Below are 24,689 nucleotides of genomic sequence, written 5' to 3' on the forward strand. Positions count from 1 at the left end.
CACCAGGCCTTGCAAAAGCCCGTGGTATGGGATAGATGCGGCTGCGTCCAACTGCAGCTTGTCATTTCTTGGGTCCCAAGAGCGAATCACCGGCTCATACATGTTGCGTGGTTTGTCGTGACAAAATTCTCTCCGAAGAAATGGCCGCAATCAATTTTGCTCTATGTGCTCGGCGTCCGCCGTTTCGTAGTAGCCCTATTATCCCTGATCATTTATACCGTCAAAGTTTGAAGACTTTAAAGCTACAGACCTCGAAAACTCATTGCGATGCACCATCATCGTACTTAGGAGAAGCGGAGGTTCTCGCTACGATATAGTGTTATCTCAATGATGCTGGCACCTGGTCATCATCCGACCTCTTTTTTAGAGTAATACTCACGTAGGCAGCACTGAATAGAAGATAATGTCCAGGGCGGAATTTAACCCCGAGTGTGATCATCGTTCTTTCGCATCCTCTAGCTTCTAAATGCTGCCGTGTGCCTACCCTATGGCACATTACCCGGAGTCGGCGAAGTCGTACTAACAGATTCAAAAGACTATGCTCAAATTTACGAGCTCTCAATAGGTTCTAAGATTGAGTTATTCTGAGTTATTAGAGAAACATGATTACATATAAAGACGAGATTTGAGTTGTGACTTTTAAGATTAGCTACACAAGATGTGTGCTTTGGAGACAGCAGACTAAAAGTAAGTCAAACCACCCACTTTTAGCCCACCCCCCCTTTTAGCCCACCCCAATTTCCTTCTTAGCCACCGATTAAAAACCCTACTTACGATTTTTAATTCAATATAATAATTATAAAAATCGTCTAAATAAATTTCTTTTTTATATACTTATTAATTTATAACTAATAGTATTATATACCAAAAATGAGGTCTAATAGGCTCTTAAAGCTATTAAAAATGGTCTCTCCCTTAGGAGAGCCTCGATTATATTTAGGGTTCTTAAGTTAATACTTTAGAATCGTAAAAAAGGCTACTAAATAAGGGCGAGGGTATTCGTAAACCTTTAGAAGCTTTTTCTATAATAAAAAGACTAACTAGCTTAGTAAGTTCGAATTTAGTATACTCTAAGTATTATACTAACTTATTAATAAGTTAGAGAATTTGCTAAGCGAGTTTTAATATTTTAAAGGAATACTAAACTATTTAAAAAAAAATAAATTAATACTTTTATTAAAAAAAATTTATTAATAAGGGTCTAAAAAAGTTATTTAATAAATTCGTACTATATTAATAAAGCTATTACTAATATAATTAAATTATAGTTTAGATTACTTAATATACTAGAGATTAGTAGTATTAAATAGGCTAATAAGTATAATATAAATAAAATTAGTATAATAAAGGGTAAGGGAGCTAATAAGCTAGTTTTAGGTATAATAAAAGCTATAATAATACAAAAAAAAGAGCCTAGTTTACGTACTTAGGTAACGATTATTAAGTATATTTTTATTAATAATAGATTTATTAAATTACTAATTATTTATAAAAGAAAGTCGGTATAATAATAATAGTTTCTTCTTTAACTTAATCTTTACAATAATTAGAAGTTTATAATAATAAATAATAGCTAGATAACCGACGAGACTACCCTCTATTAATTAAAAAAAGTATTTTTATTATAAACTAAGACCCCCCTTATTAAGGGGATTAATAAGCTAAATTAGCCTCGACTATTAGTACTAAATAGGTATAGGAGTTATATAATAATAGAATTTATATAAGAGTATTATAAAAATAACGTCTATTTATTATTCTTATTATTATATACTTCTTATATTTTCTAGCCGTTAAATATAGCTATTTTTAGGCTTATTAAATCCTATTATAAAAAGGAGCTTAGTAAGGAGGATATAGTAAATAATTCTATTATTATTAAAAAATAGTACTTCTTAAACTACTATTAGCTCGCTCGTTTAGCTAGTTTAATATTATTAAATATACGAAGTAAGTAAAAAGTAACTAAACTATAACTACTTAATATAATTAAGTTATTTCTTAACTTAATAGTCCTATTTATATAAGTTATACTATTTAAAAGGGGTATAAAAGCTAAGTAAACGATTAATAATACTAATAAACTACTTAACTAAGTATTAGTAACCTCTATTATTAACTAGTTAACTCCTAAAAAAACTAGCGAGCTTAGTAACTACTTAAAGCTATTTATAAAGCTTAGTCTAAATAATACTACTTAATAACTACTATTTAAAAAAGTAAAAAAAATATTTAGTAAATAAGCCTATTACTTAGCTATATCTTAGTACTAAATTCGACTTTTAGAGGTAAGGGTTAAGCATATAAGGCTTAAAAAAAAAAAGAGTATTTTAATAAACTTAAATACTAAGTTTATAAGTATTTAGGATATATAAAAGGCTTAGGAGGACTCTAGCGACCGTCTAGTTAGTTCTAATTAACTTATAGGGGTCGAATTACTTAACGATAATTTTAATTATATTATTATAATAGTAGAAGGTAGTTAATTAATTAACTATAGTTAATGCCGATGTTTTAAGACTATGTTATTAGGGTGGGCCAAAAGGGGGGGTGGGCCAAAAGTGGGTGGTTTGACTTATGTTCTAACTCTTTTTGCCCGGCCAAAGTATTATTCTCTTACGGAGCAGTTCGTTTGGACCCAGAAACCAAACACCTTTTTAGGAACTCTATCTAGCATGAGAAAACTTGAGAAAGGTAAGTTTCGAAGTATATTAAGTCTTAGACGTGGACTACTCCACAAGTTCAGCTCCCTACATCTCAAAACCAATCTGAACATGTCGGAAATGTGACGACTTATTCATAGAAACCGTCAGGTTTTACGAAACCATCAAAACATGGGAGATCTCACCATGTGCCTTGAAAACCAAGAGAGACATCTTGCATCGATGCTTCGCTCCCCCGTTTGTTACTTAATTATAACCACCATATCGCGCCGCACATGTGCATCGGGCCAAGGATGTGAAGAGTCAAGTGAAGACTATAGTGAGGGAAAAACGGGCTTGCGACAGCCACAAACAACACATGGTCATCCAAGATTGAAGTATCCCGCGTGGAATAGCCGGAAGTGTCTATGACGACTGCTAAGGAAGGTGTTGCTCCTGTGTACCCTATGGCAGCCATGTTTAGTCTCGTGGGGGGTTGGCTAACATCTGCCGAACTTACCCCTCATCTGAATTCGTTCACCCAAACACCAGCCTTGCCAAACCTACCAATCCATGGAGATGCGCGGGTTACACTATTCTTTTCGGCTTTAAACCCGGCATGGCGGTCATGTCGGATTGCCGTGAGCCGTGGGTAGTGTGTCGACGAACCCCAATGTTACTGCAGTGGGTAATTCTCCCTTCAACCACGACAGACCTAGATCGCATGAGTAGGCATAGGCAAGCTCAGGCAACGTGTGACTTTCGTCGAAAGCACGACACCATTAGATAATTCACAGAAAGGATTTGACAGAGACTTGAAACCCTTCGATCATTCATCATGATCCAGAACGATGGTGTGCCGCATTGCACAACCAATGGCAACTCCCTAGGAGACCTGCAGTGAGTTTAGCTCTGAATCCTCCCATTTCAGCTATTGTAAGGGTCATGCTCAAGAAACTCGTGACAGGAAGGAAGTAGACTACTCATGGGCGGCTCCTCTTCTTGAGCGGACCATTGACGCTGATCGCAAAGTCCGGGTCATCTGCGTTGGCGCGGGTTTCAGTGGCATCGGGGCATCAATTCACCTGCGAGAGCATATACGAGACATTGACTTCCAGATTTACGAAGCTGCGGACGATGTCGGCGGAGTGTGGCATCACAATCGATACGCAGGCGCCGCCTGCGACATCCCAGCTCACAGCTATCAGTACTCCTTCTGCCAGAACACCCAGTGGTCGGAATTCTATGCGCCTGGCCTAGAGATCCACAGATACTTGAAGAGAGTTGTCGATCACTACAAGTTGCAAAGCCTCATCAAGCTGCGTCACAGAGTAGTTGGAGCCGAGTGGTCTCAGGATCGCGGGAAGTGGTTTGTCAGAGTGTTAGATCTAGACAAGAATGAGGAGAAAGTAGATGAGGCAGAATACTTTTTGTACGCCACTGGTCTCTTGTCAAAGCCCAAATGGCCGACGATTGCGGGTAAGCTCACATCCTATAACTGAGAGGCTTTAGATAATGCCCATCAAGGCGAGCACGGCTGGACTAACAAATAGTGAACAGGCCGAGAAAGATTCAGGGGCATTTTGCATCATTCTGCAAATTGGGATGCTGCCAAGGAGGAAGCTCAAGAAGGATTCTCGTGGAAAGACAAAAGAGTTGCTGTCATTGGCGTAGTAAGTCGTAGACACAGTCCTGATCGACAGTTCTTCAGTTTCTCTGACCATATTGCGCTTGTCTAGGGGTCTAGTGCAATTCAGATCATGCCACAAATGCAGAGAAAAGCTAAACATGTTACAAACTTTGTAAGGAGTCGCAGTAAGCACACCAATATTCTTCCGCAGGTATTATTGGCAATTTACTTACCAGACAACCATTACCAGCATGGATCTCGTCTACATTTGCCTCGGCCTTTCTTGAACGCCTCAATGAAGGTGCAGGCGCTAGTAATCGTAAGTCGGTACCTTCAGAGATTCAGAAAGTCGAGCTCTTTGATGCTGAAGTCATTCAGATGTATTCTCTCCTGAAGAGAGGAAAAGTTTTACGAATGAAGAGTTCTACTCTCAGTTCCGTCGAGAGTTAGAGAGAGGCCTCAACGCCGTGCACAAGATCACCGAACAGGGCCAACCATTGCAGCTGGAAGCGCGAAGAATCATAGAGGAAAAGATGCTGGAGAAGCTTGCATCCAAACCTGAGATTGCTGAGAAGCTTATACCTGACTTCCCAGTTGCCTGCAAACGCCTCACGCCGGGGCCGGGTACGCTCACCGAAATCTTACTTGCACAACCCCTTCAATCGTCTTTGGCCCATCAAGAACAAAACTTGACTAACACAAGACACTTCTTGCAGGTTACCTCGAGAGTCTAACAGCAGACAATGTTGAGTTCTGTTCTCAAGAGCTAGCATCGTTCACCGAGAAAGGTCTCATGACAGCAGATGGCCGCGAACTTGAATTCGACGCAATCATTTGCGCTACTGGCTTCGTGAGCTACATTCACTATTCAACGCCTCATTTCAGGATTAACACACGTAGAAAGGATGTCTCTGCTGTACCCAGCTTCCCGATCTATGGCTCTAACAACATCAATTTGCAAGACATGTGGGCCACAGATGTCAAACAGTACTTGGCTGTCTGCGTTCCTCAGATGCCTAACTTGTACGTCATTATTGAGCGTTCAAATTCCTTGGATATTGCAGCCGCTTACCTGTTTGACAGCTTCCCAATCCTAAGTGTCCAGTCAGGTGTTGGTTCAGGGTCCCTGCTCATCCTGATGGAGCAACAAATTGCCTACGTCACCAAGTGTATCCAAAAGTGCATCCGGGAAGGTTACAAGAGCATCGTAGTGAAAGACGACGCTGTCGAATCCTTCCTTCAGTACGCAGACAATTACTTTGACAGAACTGTGTATTCAGGTGAGCCGTTTGTTACCAAGCTTTCTTTCACAACTCTACTGCCGGGACAGAGACTAACTCCATCTACTATGGTTCTCACGATTCAGGCAACTGCAAATCGTGGTACAAGAACGGAGCTTCTGGAAAGGCCAAGATCCGAACCCTGTGGCCTGGGTCTTGTCTACACGGGTACACCGCGCTGCGTCACCCTCGATGGGAAGACTTCGAATATGAAAGGGCCGAAGACTATGACCATCGCATGGCATGGCTTGGCAACGGAGATGTCCGACCGGATCTTGATCGTGTGTTCTATTTGGACGAAATTTGGGCGATGCACAAGGTTTGTCCATAACAGGTTTTGACACATATACCACCCCATTCCTCTACTGACTATGACGATGGTAGGATCATCCAATGTTCAATGATTGAAGATTTAGGTAGGCATATTATGCGGGGACTCACCCGCATATGCCCGCACCCAGGCATGTGTCAAATAAAGTAGAGTTTGCCGGTGGACTTAAGGTTGTTTCATGACCGGTTCCAGGACAAACATGGAGACAGAGAAACTTCCGGGGCAACATGAGTTTGTGTAATTACCTAGAGCAGGAAAGTTTCGTCTGCGGCTCCGTTTACACGCTGACATCTTTGTACTCCACGGGATTAAATATGCCGCTCAAGGTGACCAATAGTTGTTTATCGAAAACCAAAATAGCGATTAAAACATCCCAGTACACACCATTTCCGGCCAAGACACAATCATGATTCAGTTGAACAAAGTCTCGGAATTCAGGAGAAGTGGTGATTATCGAGCGTATTACAAAATTCACGACGAACTACCGTGGTTGATCAACAACAGCTCTGGCTCTCGTTCATTTCCAAATCAGGCCTTAACACACTCAATGACCTGCATCTTCATATCCAGGCCATGAATCTTCTCAATCTTGAGCCCAGACCTAGCAACAAGCACCTCCCAGTCATTGGCTGTCCGTTCCTTTCCCCCAATTCCAAGCATGCCGAAGTCTGTCATGGCGCCAATGGGCGGAGGAGGGCTCGGAAGGACATACTCGACGATGAGTACCTTACTGTCCGAACTCATGGCATCCGATAGCTGCGTGAGCATCGTGGCGCAGTCGTCGTCTCCATAGTCGTGCAGACATCGCCGGATCCAATAGATCAGTGCGTCTGCATGTGTCAGCTGATCTTCACGGACACGAGAGAGACTTAGACAGCATGTAAACGTACTTTTGACAGGTTGCGCTTCGTGGAAGTCGTGTACCTGTAGGTGTACACCATCGAGCCCCGAATCTTTAAGTTCCACAACCTGTTGAATCACCTCATCTCTGTCCTGGAGAACTATGCGATCGGCTGGAATAAAAGGGTTCTCCTTCATAATCGCCTTGATGGCGTGGCCCTTGCTGCCACCCACATCCACGAGAAGCGGTCTGTCATGCTGCTCAGACAGCTTCGTCTCCACCCAGCCAAAGTCGTAGATACCGGCTAGAGGAATGAATGACTGCACCATTTCCATAACTCCCATGAACCTCTTTACCTGTGCAGGGTTCTCTTGGTGAATCTCCCAGATCTCCTTTTCTGGCTGACCGCGTGAAAAGGCATAGGGAGTGTGCTGGCGAGTGGCCGGCTCCCGGCGGCCGTACTGTTCAAAGTACTCGGGCAGCTTCAGAGCCGTCGTAACATGCTCTTCGAACCTGGCGAACATGTTAGACGGTTGTTCAGTGAGCGAGTGAGTCTACTCAAGTCTCACATCATGTGTAGCAGGAGTTCATTAGGTGTCCCGGGAAGATACTCGCGTGACTTCTCTGTATGCGCGATTTTGTCGTCATCAACCTGACGCAACATCCCACTAGAAACAAGCACCCAGGCTAGCCGTCCTTTATTGATGTCAGTTTCGACGTTCATCGACAGGTTGGGTAGTTGAGTGAGCCGACTCACGAAGTAAGGGCTCCTCCGCTGACAGCTTTTTGGCCAACTCAGCGTATGTTATCGAGCCCTCCGATGGTATCATGGCCAGTGCGTTCCAGTCAAGGAGCAATTTAAGTCCAGTCAATTCCATGACATTTATCATCCGGTCCATCCAATCTGGTGTCGGTCCTCGAGCTGCCGCGAGGATCCTGCGGGCTATGTCAACGGCGGCGCTGTTCTTTTCAACATCGCTTGAGATCGAACTTGCCAGCTGCGAAAGCTGAGTTGCTAGCGTACTGAAGGTCTTGGAGAGGTCATTCATGATTGAATTGCGGTTGTTGTGATGAATCTGGTTCACTGAGGTGTGTGTTTGCGAGGTTTTGAACCAGGACTTCCGAGTCTAAAAAATCTCTCCTTCGATATATATATACACGCTGCAATGCAAAATGGGCACTTCGGCCTAAGGTCCGGCTTACATCGAGCGGGGATGAATTCACCGAGCAAAATCACCGATTCCGGGGTGGGCCTCGAGAGGCCGAAGGTCGCCCCGCTCTGCCGTTATCCCCGCGCCGAGAGCGGGGCCGAATTCTTCGGGCTTTTGGCAGGGGGCTCGCTGTCTCCTTGGTCGTGGAAAACACGCGGGCAACCCCCGAAAAGACCGTAGGGCATCCCCGGAGATTTCCAGCTGTGTTTGTCAGTCGAGACCCTCAGCCTCCCCAGCTCCAGTCAGCTGAAGTGCGAATCGCATTCCGCGGATGGCTGTCACATCAGCTTACTCAGTGGTTTTCGTCTCATTCGTTGGCCGCCTCTGCCGCCATTCCGGTGCGGCGAATAATCGCACTCGCATCGGCATCAAGCTCTCGACTCGATGTAGTTAGGGACATGACATGAGAACGGCACTACCACGGCTCTGTCTGACAGTCTTCTCGAACAATTCCCGCGTTCCATTCTCTCTCTGCAGCGACCCTGAAGGGAACGGATAGGCCGTGTTCCCGCGCAGTCTGCAACCCAACACCAAACCCCAAAGCCGCGTTTGCCCATTTGCAAAACCCCCTTTTTGCCTCTTGTTCCGCTTCCAGGCGACTCATGAATTGCCAGAAGAGGGAAATGGGTGGTCGAAGGAGGCGACGCATTGTCCATCATGCAGGGTCATTGGGCAACAGAGACCGACGGGGCCAATCTGTCTCTGTCTTGGCAGTCTCTGCTCTTGTCTTCCGGCCCTCCTATCGTGTTCCGGTTCGATGTTTGTCAATGAACGGAGGGGCCTTGCGTCGCTGGATATGGGTGGCAGCCGATCATCCGTCATGCCTTGTCAGCCGATTAGGCCATATGCAACCAAGACACGCCAAAACCGGCGGCGACATCATCGCTTCCCCAGCTGCACAAGGTATGAACCGCCAAGACGATACCGCGCATTCCCCACATGAAGAAACTGCGAGCCGCGAGAGGCAATAGGTGCCCTGGTGGAGCCAGAGATGCCATACTGACCTTCGTTTTCGTGGGGATCGGTAGTTTCCTCATACATCTTACCCCGTTTCCCTTAGTGCTAAGGTTAAATCTAGTGCCATTTTGGCGCAGAGCCGTGAGCCGTGAGCCGTCAACTAGTGCTTGGTCTCCGCCCTCGTAACCCTTGCGGCGATCTAGAGCCTGACCCCGTTTGACCCTGTTTGGAGACCATCCCGGTTACGCGAAGCCCACCAACCTGGAGAGAGTTTCTCCTCTACATTACCCGAATAGGAAACCCATACATTGGTTCTGAAGACCTTTTCCTGGCTTGTGCGCGGGAGGCTGGGTGATGGGCTCTGGGGTGATGAGTTGTTTGCTGCATTTGAGTGCCCAGATCGTCGGCAAGTCCCTGTAAGCCATCGGCGAATGACAGATGTCGTCGCGCCTGAAGGTCTTTGACTCTCTGACTCGAATCGTTGGTGAAGGGGTGTGGTGGTGCAGACCAACCCCAAAACGGTAAGATGGTGAGAAGACGACAGAGCCTCAACCCTGCGGTCTTCCCCCGTTGCCACACATTGTCCGGAGGGAGGTCCTTGGCATGGGAATCTCAACGTCTCCAAACGTCTCACGATTTTGTGAACAAACGTTGCCGCTCAGACATGGGGCTCCTTGTACTCTTCCCAAAAGGTAGCTGCAGTCGACTTTGTGAGACGACTTACACGGCCGAGTTTCGTTTCATCTGAACTTCAACGCTCGCAAGCGCGCACAACTGACTATTTTCCACCCCACACCAACGGCAGACATAACACAAATTCGCACACACTTTGACATGGCGCAATCCTAGATCCGTCAATATACACCGGTAGGGGGGCGGCATAATGGCCAATACGCCATGGAAGCTAGTGCTGCTCCCCTCAACTCAACGACAACAGCCAAGAAGATGCAGCTGACTTGGACGTGAAGACTGGGCCCAACGTGGCACGTAATCCGTGCCCCTCCTCCACCACAGAAACAAGGGAGGGCTCTCGAACACCTTGAGACGTCCGAAGAAACTGCCCGCAAGCCGTGGTGCCGTTGGTCTGGTGCGATAATAATATCCACACCTCTATGGTCTCCATCGTCTCAGGCTTCGGGGGCTGTGCGTATGTTGGGCCTATCTTGGTGCAGGGGACTTAGAGTTGCTGCCGAGGTGAACTCACCAAGATGTGCTTCACTGCTTCTGCCCGTGGCACATGAGGTCAGCGCGCAGCCATCCGGTCACTCATATATCAGCTTGATGGTTCCCGGCTCACAATCGGGGATGAAAAAGCATCCTCATCCATCAAACCTTGTCAGCACAGACTTTTCCAACGCTTCTTACTTATATACTCCCGGGTTGGAGACTTGTTTCTACTTCTTATTCTATTCCTAATCATCCCTTGATCCCACAACAGATCACTCTGGCTAGTGACTTATTACCAAAATGCAGCTGACCAAGACTCTCCTCTTCGCCCTCGTCGGCACCGCCTTCGCCTCCCCCATCGAGAAGCGTCAACTCTCCGTCATCCAGGGCGCCGTCACCTCTGTCCAGGGAGCTCTCACCAAGCTCAACACCGCTGTCCAGGTACGTTAGTCCGAACATCGGGCATACGGTACCGTTGGAAAGCTTCGGCTTCGACCTGATGCAAAGATGGGATATGCAGGAACGCAGAACACTGGACATTTTGACTAACATGCATACTTCAGGGCGTTGGTAACGATGTTGCATCCGCACAACCTATTCTGGCTGCGTCCACCGAGGTCCAGAACACCCTGTCAAAGGCCGCCACCGACATTCAGGGTGCTCAGCCTCTCCAGCTTCAGGAGGCTCTCGGACTTCAGCAGACCGCTACCGATCTGACCTCGTCCGCAACCACCTTGATTGACACTCTCGTCTCCAAGAAGCCCAACTTCGATCAGATTGGTGTCTCCAGCGTTGTCCTCCAGAACCTCCAGCAACAGAAGACCGCCTCCGCCAGCCTCGGAACCGCCATTGTCTCCAAGGTCCCCGCTATCGGCCAGGGCATCGCACAGCAGAGCATCGACCAGATCACTGCCGCCCTCGACAAGGGCATCCAGGCCTACTCCGCTGGTGGTGCCGCTCCCGCTGGTGGTGCGTAGAGCACCCCCCCTCCGTCGCGCGCCGTCCCCCGCGCCTCCCCCGTTTCCGTCCGTCCGTCCGAGAATTTAAACATAATCGAATACTAACCATGGTACTCTTGCTTTCCAGCCAAACCTGCGACTAACACCACTGCTCCCCCTGCTGCTGCTCCCGCTAAACCCAAGACTCCTGCTGCTGCCCCTGCTGCCCCGAAGACACCCGCTGCTGCTCCCAAGGCCCCCGCTGGGGGTCTTGAGGGTCTGCTCGGTGGTCTCCTCGGTGGTGGTGCGGGCGGTGCTGGTGGCGCCGCCGGCGCCGGAGGCTTGGGTGCCCTCCTCGGAGGTCTCACGGGAGGTGCAGCTGGCGGTGCGGCGGGCGCTGGTGGCGCTGGAGGAATCGGTGCCCTTCTCGGTGGTCTTACTGGTGGTGCGGCTGGAGGTGCGACGAAGGCGAACGTGGTCGATTTGGCAGAAGACGCAGCAGAGGAGGACGAGGAATAAAGTACAGACCGGGATACTCCTTACAGCTTGTTTAGCCTGTAGCAAATCATCATTGAGGCTTTCTTTCACCATCACAGTTACCGATTAAATTGTTCCTTTCGTGATGGGTCTCGTTCTTTATTTCAGCGACTGTTCAATACTTTGATCATCGTTTACGATCGTTACGACTTAGCTATACCGTGCTAGCCATGTTTGACACATCAACATCTACGGCCGGCCTTGACATTGCACATGTTGAGTCAGGATGCGCGCTGGGTCACCGCTCGTTCGAATATAGCAGAACTCAGCGGCCTCCTTCGTATCGGAGCAATACTAGCATCAATGTCTATGTTGGACGTTACCTGACGTGCAGTGGGCAGAGCATTGCCAGATTCCCCGGATTTGAGCACTTAGTGAAACATATCTAGCGTCGATCTTACGACAGACCCAGCTGCAAACCTCACGTCGCAGCGGCATAGCCTGGTTTCGTAGATCTCTCCACTGGATCCTCGTATACTTTCTTTGAGGACAGAAAATCCTACTACGCAAACCTACCAGGCTTCGGGCCCCCACGTATTGGCCAACTTGGCGAAACCTTACTCACGTATGTCAACAGCCTATAGGGCTGTCATGCGCGGCAGGCGAGTCGCCTTTCTGAACTTTTATCTTGTGATGCCGCGGCGCCCGATGGTGGTTTGACCACCCACCCCTGACAACAGCTGACAAGTGTTGGCATTTCAACATCAAGACAAGTCCAGTCGTTGAGTACTATGCAGTATGTTATGATTAAGAAGAACTTATGCCGTTCGTCTTCCCCGCAGAGCATTCTCGTGACAGAACTTTCCCCGCGTGGGATCAAACCCTTTTGTTAATTACTCCTGTCTCTGATAACCACAACGTCACTGCCAATAACTGCAATGACGTTCCCCAGGTACACATGCCAACCGATCGACCGCGCGCTAGCATCAAAGACGGCGTGTCACCCAGATCCGGTTTGCGCTTCGGAGGATTGGCGACGCTCCCGTGATCCCTGGCAGCTCGATGTTACATGGTAGACCTTGAACCGAATACTGACAGGGCGAGAGGGCCAGGGTCCCTAGTCAACCGAGACGTGTCTCTGGCACTCGGAGCCGCTGCTCTGCTGACCCAATCGCATCTCGATCCTGGACTCGTCAGTCGATCCTTGTTTTCTTTCACGTCTGCATCTTGTCAGCACCCTACTTAGTGTGCTAGTTCTCTTACGACAACCCTAGAAAGCTGTGTTTGATCCTCACGATCAACATCATGAAGTTGGTCAGTCTCTAAGGGGCTCAGCCGTTTCGGCGATCGAATCCTACGACGCACAACTATAAGCGTGAAGTATAGGCATACTATATGCATATTTGGAATGAGGTAATATACCTGCTACATTTTCTCACGCGAACACTAGGTATGAATAGCAGACTCTCATGATGTTCAAAATTGCGTAATTCCGATGTCATAAGATCATGTTGGTAACAACCTCGGTTCAGCTTTTTGGCGTTGTGACCCCCGTGCCTTACTCCAGGGATCCAGAATCCAGTAGGGCTACGAAGTGTGTACAATTCAAGTCTATTGTGGTTGAGAATTTGCGATACTTGCAGTAGGAATGAGAATCCAAAGTTTTGAATTATTTCATGGTCTAGTAACTTCGAACTCTGCGACACAAGTGCAATCGCATCAAGAACGTACAATATCCTCATCAGAGATGAAATGTGAACCTCCTGCGCACCGGAACCCCGTACTCTGCTTGATCCACTCAAAATTCATCGGGCATCGGCCCATCATCGCGGCTTTCTTGCGCTGCTCTTCTTCTTTCTTCCGTCGCTCTTCTTCCTCAATAACCTCCTTGAGAATTGCCTCCCTGGCAGCCCCCACTGCTTTGCGCTTCTTCTCGAGCATTTCTCGGTACTTGGTGTCTTTTCCCTCTTGAGCCCTCTTGTCCTTCTCCAATTGTTCCCAGACTTCATCGCTGACACCAGCATCGCGTGTTGCTTTCCGACTGTCGTCACTGACTTCCACCACCGGACACTCGGGAGGCGTTGATTCTGCTTCCTCTTCAGTGGCTTCGGTGGCGGTTTGTGCATAAGCTGTTGGTTGCAAGCTTTGTGTTCGAGGGGGTAATGACATCTGCTGGAATAATTGCTCGAGCTTGGGCACGCCACGCATAGTCCCTGCCTGCTTCTCCCGGCTTTCGCGCTCATCGAGCATCTTGGAAAATTCTTTCTTCACAAGATCTTCGTCGATTGTCACCTGTCGGTCGCAGCGAGACTTGATCGCGATGTTCATGATTGACTTGGCAAGGCTTTCCACATCTCGAGCGCTAGCCCATCCGGCGGTTGTGGTGAGTTTGTGAAAAATGGCGACAATTCCCCTCTTGAAATCTGGCGATGGACTTGATAGACAATCCATTACGAGATTATTAGATGAATTCTTGCTGTGAAGAGTTCGCTTCTTCTTGAGTAGAATCTGCAGCAGAAGCTCGTAGCAACTCTCGGGGTTAAGGCTGTGGAAGTCGATGACTTCTGGGAACCGACTTGACATTCCCGGGTTGACTGAAAGTAGTCGATTGATGTCCTCGTCGTATCCAGCCAGGATTATTACAAGGCGATTCTTGTACTTATCCTTCGTCACCGAGTCGACAACCTCATCAATTGCCTCTTTGGCATATTGTCCTTCCGCAAGACGGTAGGCTTCATCGACAAACAGTACTTTTCCAAGAGCCTTTTCCAGGAGTTGTTGCACTTTAGGGCCGGTCTGGCCCGTGTATTCGCCGATGAGATCGGATGCAGAGCAGTCAATAACTTCTGCCTTAGCCAAGAACCCCATATCGTAGAAGACTTTGCCCATCTTTTTCGCTGTTGAGGTCTTGCCCGTACCTGGAGGGCCGCGGAAGAGGAAGTTGAATGGAATACTATCCTTTGGGTCCATATTCAGTGCCTTCATAGAACGTACTGTCTCCTGGTATCCCTCAAGGGTGGCGACAATCTTCTCGCAACCAACGGTCCCCTCGAAGAGTTTGGCAACATTGGTCTGAGCCCGATCTGCGCGGTCAAAGTCGTGGTCAAAGTCCAGAGCTTCAAGTGTAGAGACGTGATGGCTTTCTTTAGCTGTCAGTCGTCGCTGATGACGTGCCTTTGCCTCGTTCAGGAGATTGTCCACTTCTCCTGCATTGCCGAAGTTCGGTCGGTTGCGGGCCCTTTCGAGCATCTCTGAAGCGACTTGCTTGGCCTGATCAGTGGCAGAAAATCCTTGTAACTTGAGTTTGAGGTCCAAGATCTTCCGCATATCTGCCTTCTCGAAGTCTTCAAAGACAAAGGCTGACGACAATGGAAATCTTCGACTTAGGCCCGGGTTGACATTTTGCATCATCTCCTCCATCTGATCCTTGTAACCCAGAAGAAGAACACACCGATCTTCTCCTGGAACACTTTGGACCTCGGCAACGATGGTATCTACTACAGCAGTCTTATAGGGGTCAGAATTCCCCCCAGCTGAGTTACTGCCCCCGTACAGTCCGTAAGCCTCGTCAATGACGAGAACTTTACCGACGGTCGACGCTAATATGCCTTTGGTCTGGGCCTCGGAGCCTCCTAGTACAGCACCCGTGAAGTCCGCCGGGCTTTTGGCAATCACTGTGAAGTAACCATGTCAGCATAGGAATTCCTAGTTACTTCAGGTACACCAGCTTACCCTCTCCATTCGATAATAGACCTAAGTCAACCAGGATCTGCGCGTACAGCTTGGCGACAGTGGTCTTTCCCGTTCCTGGCGAGCCGAGAAAGACTTTATTGAGCGTAAACTCGATGATGGGCTCTTCAGCCAGCTCGCGAATATAGTTGGTCTGGATGCTATCGATCAAGGCTCGAACGGATTCTTTGACTGAACTCAGGCCGATCAAGGTCTGCAATTTCCCCCAAGCTTTGCTGTGCTCGAGGGCAACTGAAGGTTCAGGTCCAACCAAATCCTCTATTGTGAACAGGAGATCGTCCGGGTTCGCGCCCTCTTGATGGGCCTTTCGAATTCGATTGGCCTGCCGGCTGGAGACAATGGAAAGGAGATTTTCAATTGCTCGCGCATTGCCAAACCCTTCCTTTCCGCGCCCTCGTCCAAGTCTACGACAGGCGACGCGGAGATAGAGATCATCTTCCCACTTCATGCGGCATCCGTACTTCTTGTCAATCTGGAACTGAAGGATCTTCAGAAGCTCGTCATCGTCGTAGTCGTCAAACTTCATCGCAATCGGAAACCGACTTGAAAAGCCAGGGTTGTGCGCGAAAAAAGACTCCATCTGTTTGTTGTACCCAGCGAGAACGAAGACAATCTTGCCGGTATGGTTCTCAACTTCCGCGAGCAGGAGATCAAGGACTGCGCGGCCACCAGGACTATTGCCTGAGGATAGTTGATATGCTTCGTCAATGAAGATTACACCACCGCCGTCATTCAAAATGTCATCCAACAGCTTCTGGCAGCCAGGCACACCCAGAGATGCTAGTTTCGATCCAGACGTCTCTTCGAAGCGACTGCCAGCTATGACACCCACCGACACCAAAAATTTGGCAAAGATCCGTGCTACCGTGGTTTTGCCTGTGATCAACATATCAGCCACCGAATAACACTACTTGTCACTGCGATTCAGCCTTACCTGTTCCGGGATTTCCCAAGAGGGAGCAGCCAAACCTCTCTGTCGACAACGAAATCCCCTGTCTCACCGCCGTGTCGACTTTGGACTTGATGGAGAGAAACTCCTCTTTGATGCTCTCGAGCCCGATCATCTTCATGAGTTGATCCATGGCACTGCTGCTAGCACCGAATTTCGACTTCAAATTCAGCCACTCTTCCTCTGCGCTTCCGGGTTTTGGGGCTGGGCTCGCTGTATGTTTTCGTTCATCTGGAAAAGCACCCGTGCCCGGAGCTCTCTTGGGAGCTTCTCTGGCAGCCTTCATAGTCTCAGCACGAGCCCTCGTCTGCTGCAGAGCTCTCAGTTCTTCTTTGCGTTCTTTTAGAGTCTTATCCTGCTCGAGGTCCTCTTGTTCATTCTTCATCAGTCTTCTCTCACGATCCAAGTCGTCTTCTACCTGTTGTAGGTCTTGAGCGTATTTCTTCTGCGCCATATCGCGATCCACTTCCATCTGCAAGTCGCGCTTCAAGCGCCTCCGAGTAATCTCATCCTCCCTGGAGCATTCGATGCATTTTTTAGTTTGGTTGTTGCAGTCAACGCTGTACGTATGTCCCTTGTCGCAGTGTTTCGCGAGCTTTGTGTGACAACGGATCTTGCTGTGATCCATAAGTCTATGGCACCGGCGAAGGCACTTATGTATGTTGCAAGACAACATGACGTTACTACATGCAAGTTTCGTCTATTAGCATAGGTTCTGCTTTTACGTTAAATTGAGCTTCTTTGTGAGACTTACCAGGCTTCGTCGCAGCCGCCTTCAGGACACTTGGTATCGAAGTCGTCCGGTTCTTTGAGCAATGCGGTCCTGTCAGGGTGCTGTTGACAGCGGATTGCGAACCCATCATGTAGATAATTCTTCTCCTTCAGTAAGGTGAAGAAAGGCAACCAGACCGCTTTTCCGTGCCCAGATGCCATGAAGGTCTCCATATTGCCCAGGAGAATGAGGCACTCTCTCGCACGAGAACATAGAACGTTGAGCCGCTCGGGCGCTTTCATGAATCCGATGTCGCCATTATTGTTGCTCCGAGTCAGAGAAACTATGACGATGTCGCTCTCTTCGCCCTGGTAGTTATCTATATGCAGAGATAGGTCAGACTCTAGTCTTCAGACTTCACTGGCCGAAAGTCTCTTGAACTCACCGATAGTCGAAAGTTTGATTCTTCCTGATCCTGATCCGTCAGGCACTTTTCCGGCGGCAGCAGTCATGAGTCCCGCGCGAATGAGCTCAAACGAATCTAAGTCATTGAGCCAAGGGTCATTCTGGGAGCTCAAGGTTTCTCTGAGTAGGCGCAGTTGTCCCAGATATGGTGTGAGAATGACGAGGTTTTCAGTGCGATATCCTTGCTGCCCAAGGTATTTGACTAGCTTCAGAACCATCCGCGCTTCATAAAGATTACTCTTGCTAGAGACAACACCGACGTCGCGGCGATCGGTAATATCGCCGGCCAGGTCTTCTGGGTGGCTGTGGTTAACGAAGCTGACCCTTCCCTGAAATCCCTTAGGAGGCTTCCGATCCTTGGTCTTGTCACCGTCCAATAGATCCGGGTATGTCATCTTCCGAACAAGATCCGAGATATCGGGATGCATGCGATGCTGCTTTCGGAGTGTGACGTGGTCGTGTTCCTGGAGTATCAGTCGTTCAAAGAGCGAGCGATTGAGATCGAAGCCGTCTCCCTTTTCGACGCTTAGAGCATAGTTGTTGATCTTGGGTCGCAGTTGTTTGTGGTCCCCGATTAGTAGGAGCTGCTTTGTGTCGCTGTGCAAAGCAGTCAAAACGTGAGCCTCGAGGATTTCACCAGCCTCTTCAATCAAAACGACATCGGGCTTTGCAGCCTTGATCAGCGACTTGTACATGGCAGCTGCGGTTGTTGTACATCCGATGACTCTCTTCGTTTGCATAAAGGAACATTTGGACTCTCTGAACAGCCTGTCCACTTGCTCCTGGGCGCCATTGAATCTCTTGATGAGGTTCTGGACTGCTTCGATTCGTTCCTTGCGAATGCACTCGACCCACCGTTGGATATGTGCATTTTTCTGGGCTATTGACAAGTACCAGATATCGTGGCTTCCAGGCGAGACGAAGTGTCGGAGTTCACCGGCATCTTGTCCCATAATCCACCGGCCCAGCAGATAGTCGGGACCCATGACCCTGTTACTTTTGCCTGCGATATGAAAGCCTCCGTCTTGCTCGGGTAAGAGAAAAGCTTCATAAAATAGCTGGTCATCGTCGGAGAACTCGAGAAAGCTCAAGAGCTCCAAAGAGCCCACCTTGTGCCGGACGAGAAGGTCGTATGCCGACTCCATCTCTCTTCGAACTTCATCTATCTCTGCTTTCATGCCGTTGATGTGTTCCCACGTTGCATTATTTCGACGGTAGGCGTAACTTCGCAATTGCTTCTCCAGTGACAGGGCTGAAGTTAATTCCGTTGACTTCGATCCTAAGCGCACCATATCACCAGATGAAATGCCAATTTTCATCAGGTCCTCGAGGAACTGATCCAGGGCATGGTTGGTGTAGCTCAGCACCAGAATTCGCTTTTCCGGATCTCCCAGCAGTATCTTAGCTGCCAAAGCGCCAACGAACGACTTTCCAGTTCCTAGAGTTCGGTTAACTTTGTACATATCTAAAGTGTAATATGTCTGTCTTTATTTGAGTTGACTGAGGGTAGCGTACCAGGAGGGCCTTGGATGAGTGCCAAAGGGCTCTGTAACGCATGCAGCAACGATTGAAGCTGAGAATCATCGAGTCGGAAAGTCTGCGTGCCCAAGGAAAGGCAGCGTGATCCACTTTTCATCATATCTTCCAATCTTCTCACATATTCTTGGACGTAAGAGGTTTGCTGAAGCGAGTCTTGTGGTTGACTTTTCTCGTCGTTTGGAAGTCTCAGAAGCCTCTCTCCGAGAGGCAACTCTGTTAATTCCTGAAGACACTCCAGAACGGGTTGGTAGGCAAACACCGGAGTATCTACAAGAACGAACCTGAGATTGTTTGACGGTGTAAGTGCCTGCAAAGCTCTTGCAGTAGCTTCGCTGTCAGTGAACTGCAGGGTGACAATGGGGGGCTTCTTCGACAACTTGTCCACATCCCGTAGCAGGAACGCGAACGCGACAATATGGTCTTCGCCACACAAAGCGCCGAAAGACTGGTGTCGAAGGAAATTTCTCTGATCATCAAAGAAGGCCTTGCATTTGGCCGGCGGTAGCTTCTTTATGATCTCCAGTCCCCCGAGGCATGTAAGCGCGACCGCACAAGCACGGCTTCGCCTGTCGTCGCCGGTGTCAACGCCAACAGGCATCAACCCTGAGAGTATCTGGGCCCTCTTCTTGCTCTTCTTTCTTCCCGTAGCTGCTTTTAAATCATCACGGAGTTCGCCCAGCATGTCTTCACGAAGAAGGCGGAACTGGTTATCCAGATGAACACGCGGTCGCTGAATCTGATCTGCGGCAGCAACCTCGGCTGCCATTCGATAGAAAGGTCTGGCATTGGAGTAGAACTCGTCGCTCGTTGGAAAGATTGAAATATCTCGAAAGTTCGAAGAGTCATTGTCATGGCGGCCACCGGCTGCCTCGAGGTTCTCGTCGCCAGAAGATGATCTGAGAGCGAGTACTTTTCTGATCCTGTAGACGAGGTCGCGAGTCTCATGGTTCCGAGCCTCGCGAAACGGCTTCTCGTCTAAGGCGTTCGTGACGTCCTCTACGATAGTATCGATTATACTATCGGAAAGACCGGAAAGCTCGAAGCAGAGCCACGCAAAGACTTGAAGCTCGTCTTCGGTAAGTTGGAACCCTTGGAAAGCGCTCAGGAGGTTTTTCCAGAGGGCTGGCGGGTGGGCGATGATGAGTAGGACTTGGTGAAAAAGCTGTCCACCGTACATCATCTTCACCTCGGGGTCGCTCAAATAGGCAATGAATGGTATAACATGTGCCTTCATGAAAGAGATTGACAAATCGACCCGGATGCTGTTGCTGATGGCATTGCGTGCAACCTCACTAGCCATGATGATCTCCAGGCAGGCGGCGGGAGAGGTGTTCGTTCGAACTGCCTCAAGGAACAGACGTGCCTCGTTTACCGTGGAAACTGCTTTGCCACCTTTGGTGACATCTCTGAACACTTTCAAGAGGCGGGAAGCGCGAGCAGGATCAATCTTTTGAGTGGCAATGACACTCTCTGACTTGAGCAGGACCATGATTTCGTTCGTAAGGAATTGATGGAAAAGAATTTAGCGACTCGCAGAACTTTCAAGCTCAAATTCTGGAAGCATATGACGGTTTACAGTGAATAAATGCCGAAAGAGGTGACTCGATCTCGTTCTCAGTGCAGTAGTCACATGCCACGGTTGGTCCAAGTATAAGTAAGTAAGTCAGTAAGGTTAGGCTTCGACGTTTTCTGTTGGGAGCCAACACGTTGGGGACCTAGAGTAATAAGAAAGTAGAAATACCACCAAGAGTAGGCGTTCGTCTCGAAGATTGGGTCGCGAGATGAGGGGTTGTAGGCCTCCGGCATGAAGGCTGCAAGAGGCCGCCTCGCAGCTCGATGACTGGTTCGCCATCCACAGAGCGAGCCGCCATTAAAAAGAGGTTAAAACTATTTCGTCGTTTCTGATTCTTTCATAGTTCCCATCTAGTTCCCTGGCGCTTCAAAGTCCTCCGTTCCTGCACCAAGTAATGTATCGACGACAGAAACATGACCAGCTTCAAAGAAACCCGCGATGGCGGCGGTCAGATCCTGCGACGACATGGCCGGCGCCACCATTCGGGCCACTCGTAGAGACTGTCAGTGTAGCAGAACTGTCTAAGCCTGCCTTGGAGTTTGAATCAACTGCCCGGGTGACGGGCTGCCAGCTTGTAGCGTCGTATAACTGGCTGGACAGGACATCGCCGTCAATCATCGTCCCAGGTGAGTAGTGCTACTGTACTCGTCCGAGGGCATGGTGGTATTAATGAATTCAGGTGCGCCACCCAGATGGACACCCCTCGCGGAACCTCGACAACTGTCAGAAGACGACGGTGTCTATTACCGTGACAAGAACGCTGCTCGACACCCAGCTCATCCGATGGAGCCCGCCATCCAAGCTATCCTGATGGCACACCCCGAGCCCTCTCCCAGGCCCGTTGACATCGTTGCCTGCGGTAGTACCATCGGGAACTTGCTCCGCTTCATCCGAGGTGACGAGAGACCCTTCCGGATGCTCCTCGAGGTGGTTGGCGATGCTGTCCACCTAATCCGTAGGGAAAATTCCCCGAAAGAGACAATGTCTGATGTCAGGGGCTACGGACACAAGTTTCCAGAGGCTTACACGACTTGGGATTCTGAAGTCCGTGGTTCAACATCACATCAGCGGATCATTCAATACGATTTTGGGGGGCTTCGTTGCCTTGTTCGTCACGAGGGTGATGGCTACCTCCAACATAAACAAGGCTCCTCTACGAACGATACCCGCACCGCCTTTGTTGAAAACGTTTCAGTCGATAGCCTGATCGAAAACCTCAAAGTCAAGGAGACGGCACCAGGGAGTCCGCAAGACCAATCTCAGCAAGTACAACTGAAGAGTGGCGGATTTGAGGTGCCCCAATGTGCAGTTTTTGATCTCAAGACTCGGTCAGTCAAGCGCAAAGGCAGTGATTTCCTTGGCGAGGAACTTCCGCGTTTATGGGTTGCCCAGATTCCTAACTTCATCCTGGCCTACCATGATAGGGGCACGTTCAAGGATATTGAGGTCATGGATGTGGTTCAGGAGGTCAAAGCCTGGGAGACATCGAAGAACCCGGAGCTCTCTCGACTAGCGGCGCTCCTGTCTCACATTGTCCGCCTTGCTCGTGCACAGAGGAATGACAGGCTTGAGCTCAGCCGCCAACATCTCGACAGGCTCGAGATTCGGAACCAGTGCCCTGGACTATCTTCCGCATTCTCTAGTGAAGTCAATGATGAGTGGGCAATGTGGCTAGCTGGAGATGATACACAGGATGGCCCGAGTACTGATGGTGAGGATGGACTTCAGTGGAGCGATGGCGAAGGTGACTACACAGCCTGTTCCGAGAGCTGTTCATACTGTGGAAAGTGTACGTATTGATAATGGCATTTCCTTCCAGACTTACAGATTGGATACTATATGAAGGGTATTGTAGTTCCTGTCGAATATATTGCGATGATTCAAAGACCTGTGCAAGTTGGCGTTGTCTCCTCAAGGATTATCACGGCAGTTTATGTAGGAGAAACTGCAGTGCCGATGGAAGAAGTGACCACATCCCTAGTCTTGCTATCTTTGGTTTCGTTGTGCATGGTGTTTTGGGACTCTACCATTCTCTGAATCTCAACTGGTCACTGATAGATTCTCCCTGGCCATTGACCTGGTAAGTTCTGTTGGTGGTGTCGCGAACAAGGTATCGTTGATATGGTGGGATGTGGTGGTTGATTGAGGGTCGTGATGCTGTTCTGGGAGACGATTGTTGTGATGTTAGTCCTGAGAGGCGGGGATTCAGGTGGGATCAATCACAAGGGGCCAAGGTAGCATGATTTTGGTCAGATCAGCCTGCCTAATCCCCACTTCCCCTGGTATGAACTGCATTGAATACACCAGGAGCGTTGAGGGTGGCGGCGATAAAGAAGGGGATACAGCCAAGGTAGTGATGATACTGGCGACTGGTCGTGTGTTTTACCGCCCGTTAGGTCTATGTGCGTATACTTTCTTGTGATCAATCACGCAAGTACGGCAAGCACATAGGCATTACTCTGTGATCACCGAGTACGGTGGTCAACTGCGGGCCAAGCTACATAATGCTGTGCAGCAGATGATCGACGAGTCTTGACCGTGAGTGCCGCCGCCGGCATCCCAAGTGGGCTGAAGTCCCAAGAATCAAATTATATCACCCGGGTGCCCGCAGGTCAAGCACCATATCTGATGCCTCAAGACATCGCCGCTAACACCATTGGTATTGACTTTTAGAGCCTCACGAATATCCATCAATACACTAGCTATGGTTAAATGTTGTCAGCCACTGCATTGTTGGTAGGATAAGAGTTGGTGCTTACTGTCCATCGTTTAGGTTGCCGTGATCATTTCAGGAAACCCGTTAAGGTCAGTCGACGTTTCTGGGTGGACGAGAGGAAAGATGCGTGCATCGTTCCCTTTTGCCTTCGTGGCCTCATGGTTGAGTTACCTGCGGACTTCGTTGACCACGCTAGCTGGGCACGAATGGTTATGTACTATGGAAAGCGTAACTCCTCGGAAGACTTCACTGAGGTCGACACTCAACCTAGGGTCCAAACAGTGGCATGGCAGATGACAGAAGAGAGGCTAGTAATTCCAGTAAATCCCTTTCCGCTTCATCTGAGCTTGGAAGACATCGATATATCCAGCGCCTGGTACATTGACTCGGTGGATCGAGGCAGAAGGGATCGTCGTCTCCCAATCACATCTGCAAGAGTTACCGTGCTAGAGGTCACCGGCTTCCGCAATGGTGTAAAGACTTTGGCTGCTCGGCGATATTTGGGGATATGAGCCATCAGCCGCTTCTGGCCGCCGTAATCGTTTTCACTAGATTTCTGTGCTTATGGATACGGTGTGGTCGGAGATGATGTAAAGAGTTCTAGCGCATTGTTTTGAGGGAAGCCTCCACGCGCGGTCGTGAGAGCGCGTTTGAGTGGGTCGAATTAACGTCGACAGGTAGGGCCAGCAGTTGGGGTAAACAAGCGGGTCAAGGTGAGCTTGGTGGGATTCGGTGAAGGGGGCTTTACCGAGATGATCACCAATTTATCCCACCATGTGGGTGAGCAGAATGGCGGGGTAAGCTGATAGGAGAGTCAACAGCTGTTGCCAGAGAAGCAGACCACACTCTGGCTTGCGATAGTCCCGTTCTATTCCGCTTATGCTAGAGGTATGCGGTTTCCCTCATACGCAGGCTCGCTCTACGAGCTGTAAGGGGCTAGGATCCTCGTCAAGAGAGAGCCCAACCGCTACCGGGTCATCTGACCCTACTTCCCTAATTCCCTAATCAACTCCTATATGGTTTACTCGATTATGCTGTTCATAGAAGTCCACAGGATGCGCCTATTGTCAAGCCTCATCGGCCTATGACGTCTGCCAGTCTCGGGTGGCCTCCTGCATGCGAACCGAATCAACCACTGTGGAGCGTGAACTTGACTTGTCTCGACGCTCATACCAGAAATGTCATGAATGGCTGAAACATGGACTCTGATAAGACGGCTATGCCAGGCCTTGTTCACCCCTCCGACAGGTGCCTTGGCATAGCAAAGTTGGGACATTTCCCATACCCTGGGGCTCTTGGGGTTTTTCTAAGCGCGATGGCAACCTTAAATTTTCCATCACGACACCCTTATACAATACCGGTGGGGGGCTCCGGGCTTACTTTCAAGGCCTTGAAATGATATTCGGCCAATTTCAACTCACTTTCTATGTGATTTTTCTCTGTTTCGGCTTGTGAAGGGCATTTCTCAATTTTTTCTCTTTCAATTTTATAATCTCAATTCCAAGAGCCAA

The 24,689-nt window shown here is 49.0% G+C and overlaps 5 protein-coding genes across 5 annotated transcripts; 3 read left to right on the forward strand and 2 right to left on the reverse strand.

Moving 5' to 3' along the window:
• Positions 1–3,480: 3,480 nt before the first annotated feature.
• Positions 3,481–5,960, forward strand: CCOS01_08118 (uncharacterized protein; the record flags this gene model as incomplete). The annotated part of the gene is made up of 10 exons (XM_060456279.1): positions 3,481–3,542; positions 3,610–4,121; positions 4,203–4,315; positions 4,382–4,457; positions 4,523–4,591; positions 4,651–4,896; positions 4,989–5,122; positions 5,177–5,552; positions 5,639–5,871; positions 5,937–5,960. 10 exons carry the CDS (start codon positions 3,481–3,483, stop codon positions 5,958–5,960), a joined length of 1,845 nt encoding a protein of 614 aa, XP_060312553.1.
• Positions 5,961–6,411: 451 nt separating this feature from the next.
• On the reverse strand, positions 6,412–7,773 carry CCOS01_08119 (O-methyltransferase; the record flags this gene model as incomplete). The annotated part of the gene is made up of 4 exons (XM_060456280.1): positions 6,412–6,713; positions 6,774–7,237; positions 7,294–7,420; positions 7,482–7,773. The coding sequence occupies 4 exons, from the start codon at positions 7,771–7,773 to the stop codon at positions 6,412–6,414; spliced, it is 1,185 nt and encodes a 394-aa protein (XP_060312554.1).
• Positions 7,774–10,359: 2,586 nt separating this feature from the next.
• On the forward strand, positions 10,360–11,516 carry CCOS01_08120 (uncharacterized protein; the record flags this gene model as incomplete). The annotated part of the gene is made up of 3 exons (XM_060456281.1): positions 10,360–10,500; positions 10,623–11,028; positions 11,146–11,516. The coding sequence occupies 3 exons, from the start codon at positions 10,360–10,362 to the stop codon at positions 11,514–11,516; spliced, it is 918 nt and encodes a 305-aa protein (XP_060312555.1).
• Positions 11,517–13,193: 1,677 nt separating this feature from the next.
• CCOS01_08121 (ATPase) lies at positions 13,194–20,378 on the reverse strand (the record flags this gene model as incomplete). The annotated part of the gene is made up of 6 exons (XM_060456282.1): positions 13,194–15,148; positions 15,207–16,100; positions 16,159–16,688; positions 16,928–17,264; positions 17,331–18,788; positions 18,866–20,378. 6 exons carry the CDS (start codon positions 20,376–20,378, stop codon positions 13,194–13,196), a joined length of 6,687 nt encoding a protein of 2,228 aa, XP_060312556.1.
• Positions 20,379–20,856: 478 nt separating this feature from the next.
• Positions 20,857–22,262, forward strand: CCOS01_08122 (geranylgeranyl pyrophosphate synthetase; the record flags this gene model as incomplete). The annotated part of the gene is made up of 2 exons (XM_060456283.1): positions 20,857–21,088; positions 21,142–22,262. 2 exons carry the CDS (start codon positions 20,857–20,859, stop codon positions 22,260–22,262), a joined length of 1,353 nt encoding a protein of 450 aa, XP_060312557.1.
• Between the last annotated feature and the right edge of the window lie 2,427 nt (positions 22,263–24,689).

This window comes from Colletotrichum costaricense (genome assembly GCF_030867565.1).
Source record: "Colletotrichum costaricense strain IMI 309622 chromosome Unknown Scaffold_8.1, whole genome shotgun sequence".
In the NCBI taxonomy this organism is placed as follows: domain Eukaryota; kingdom Fungi; phylum Ascomycota; class Sordariomycetes; order Glomerellales; family Glomerellaceae; genus Colletotrichum; species Colletotrichum costaricense.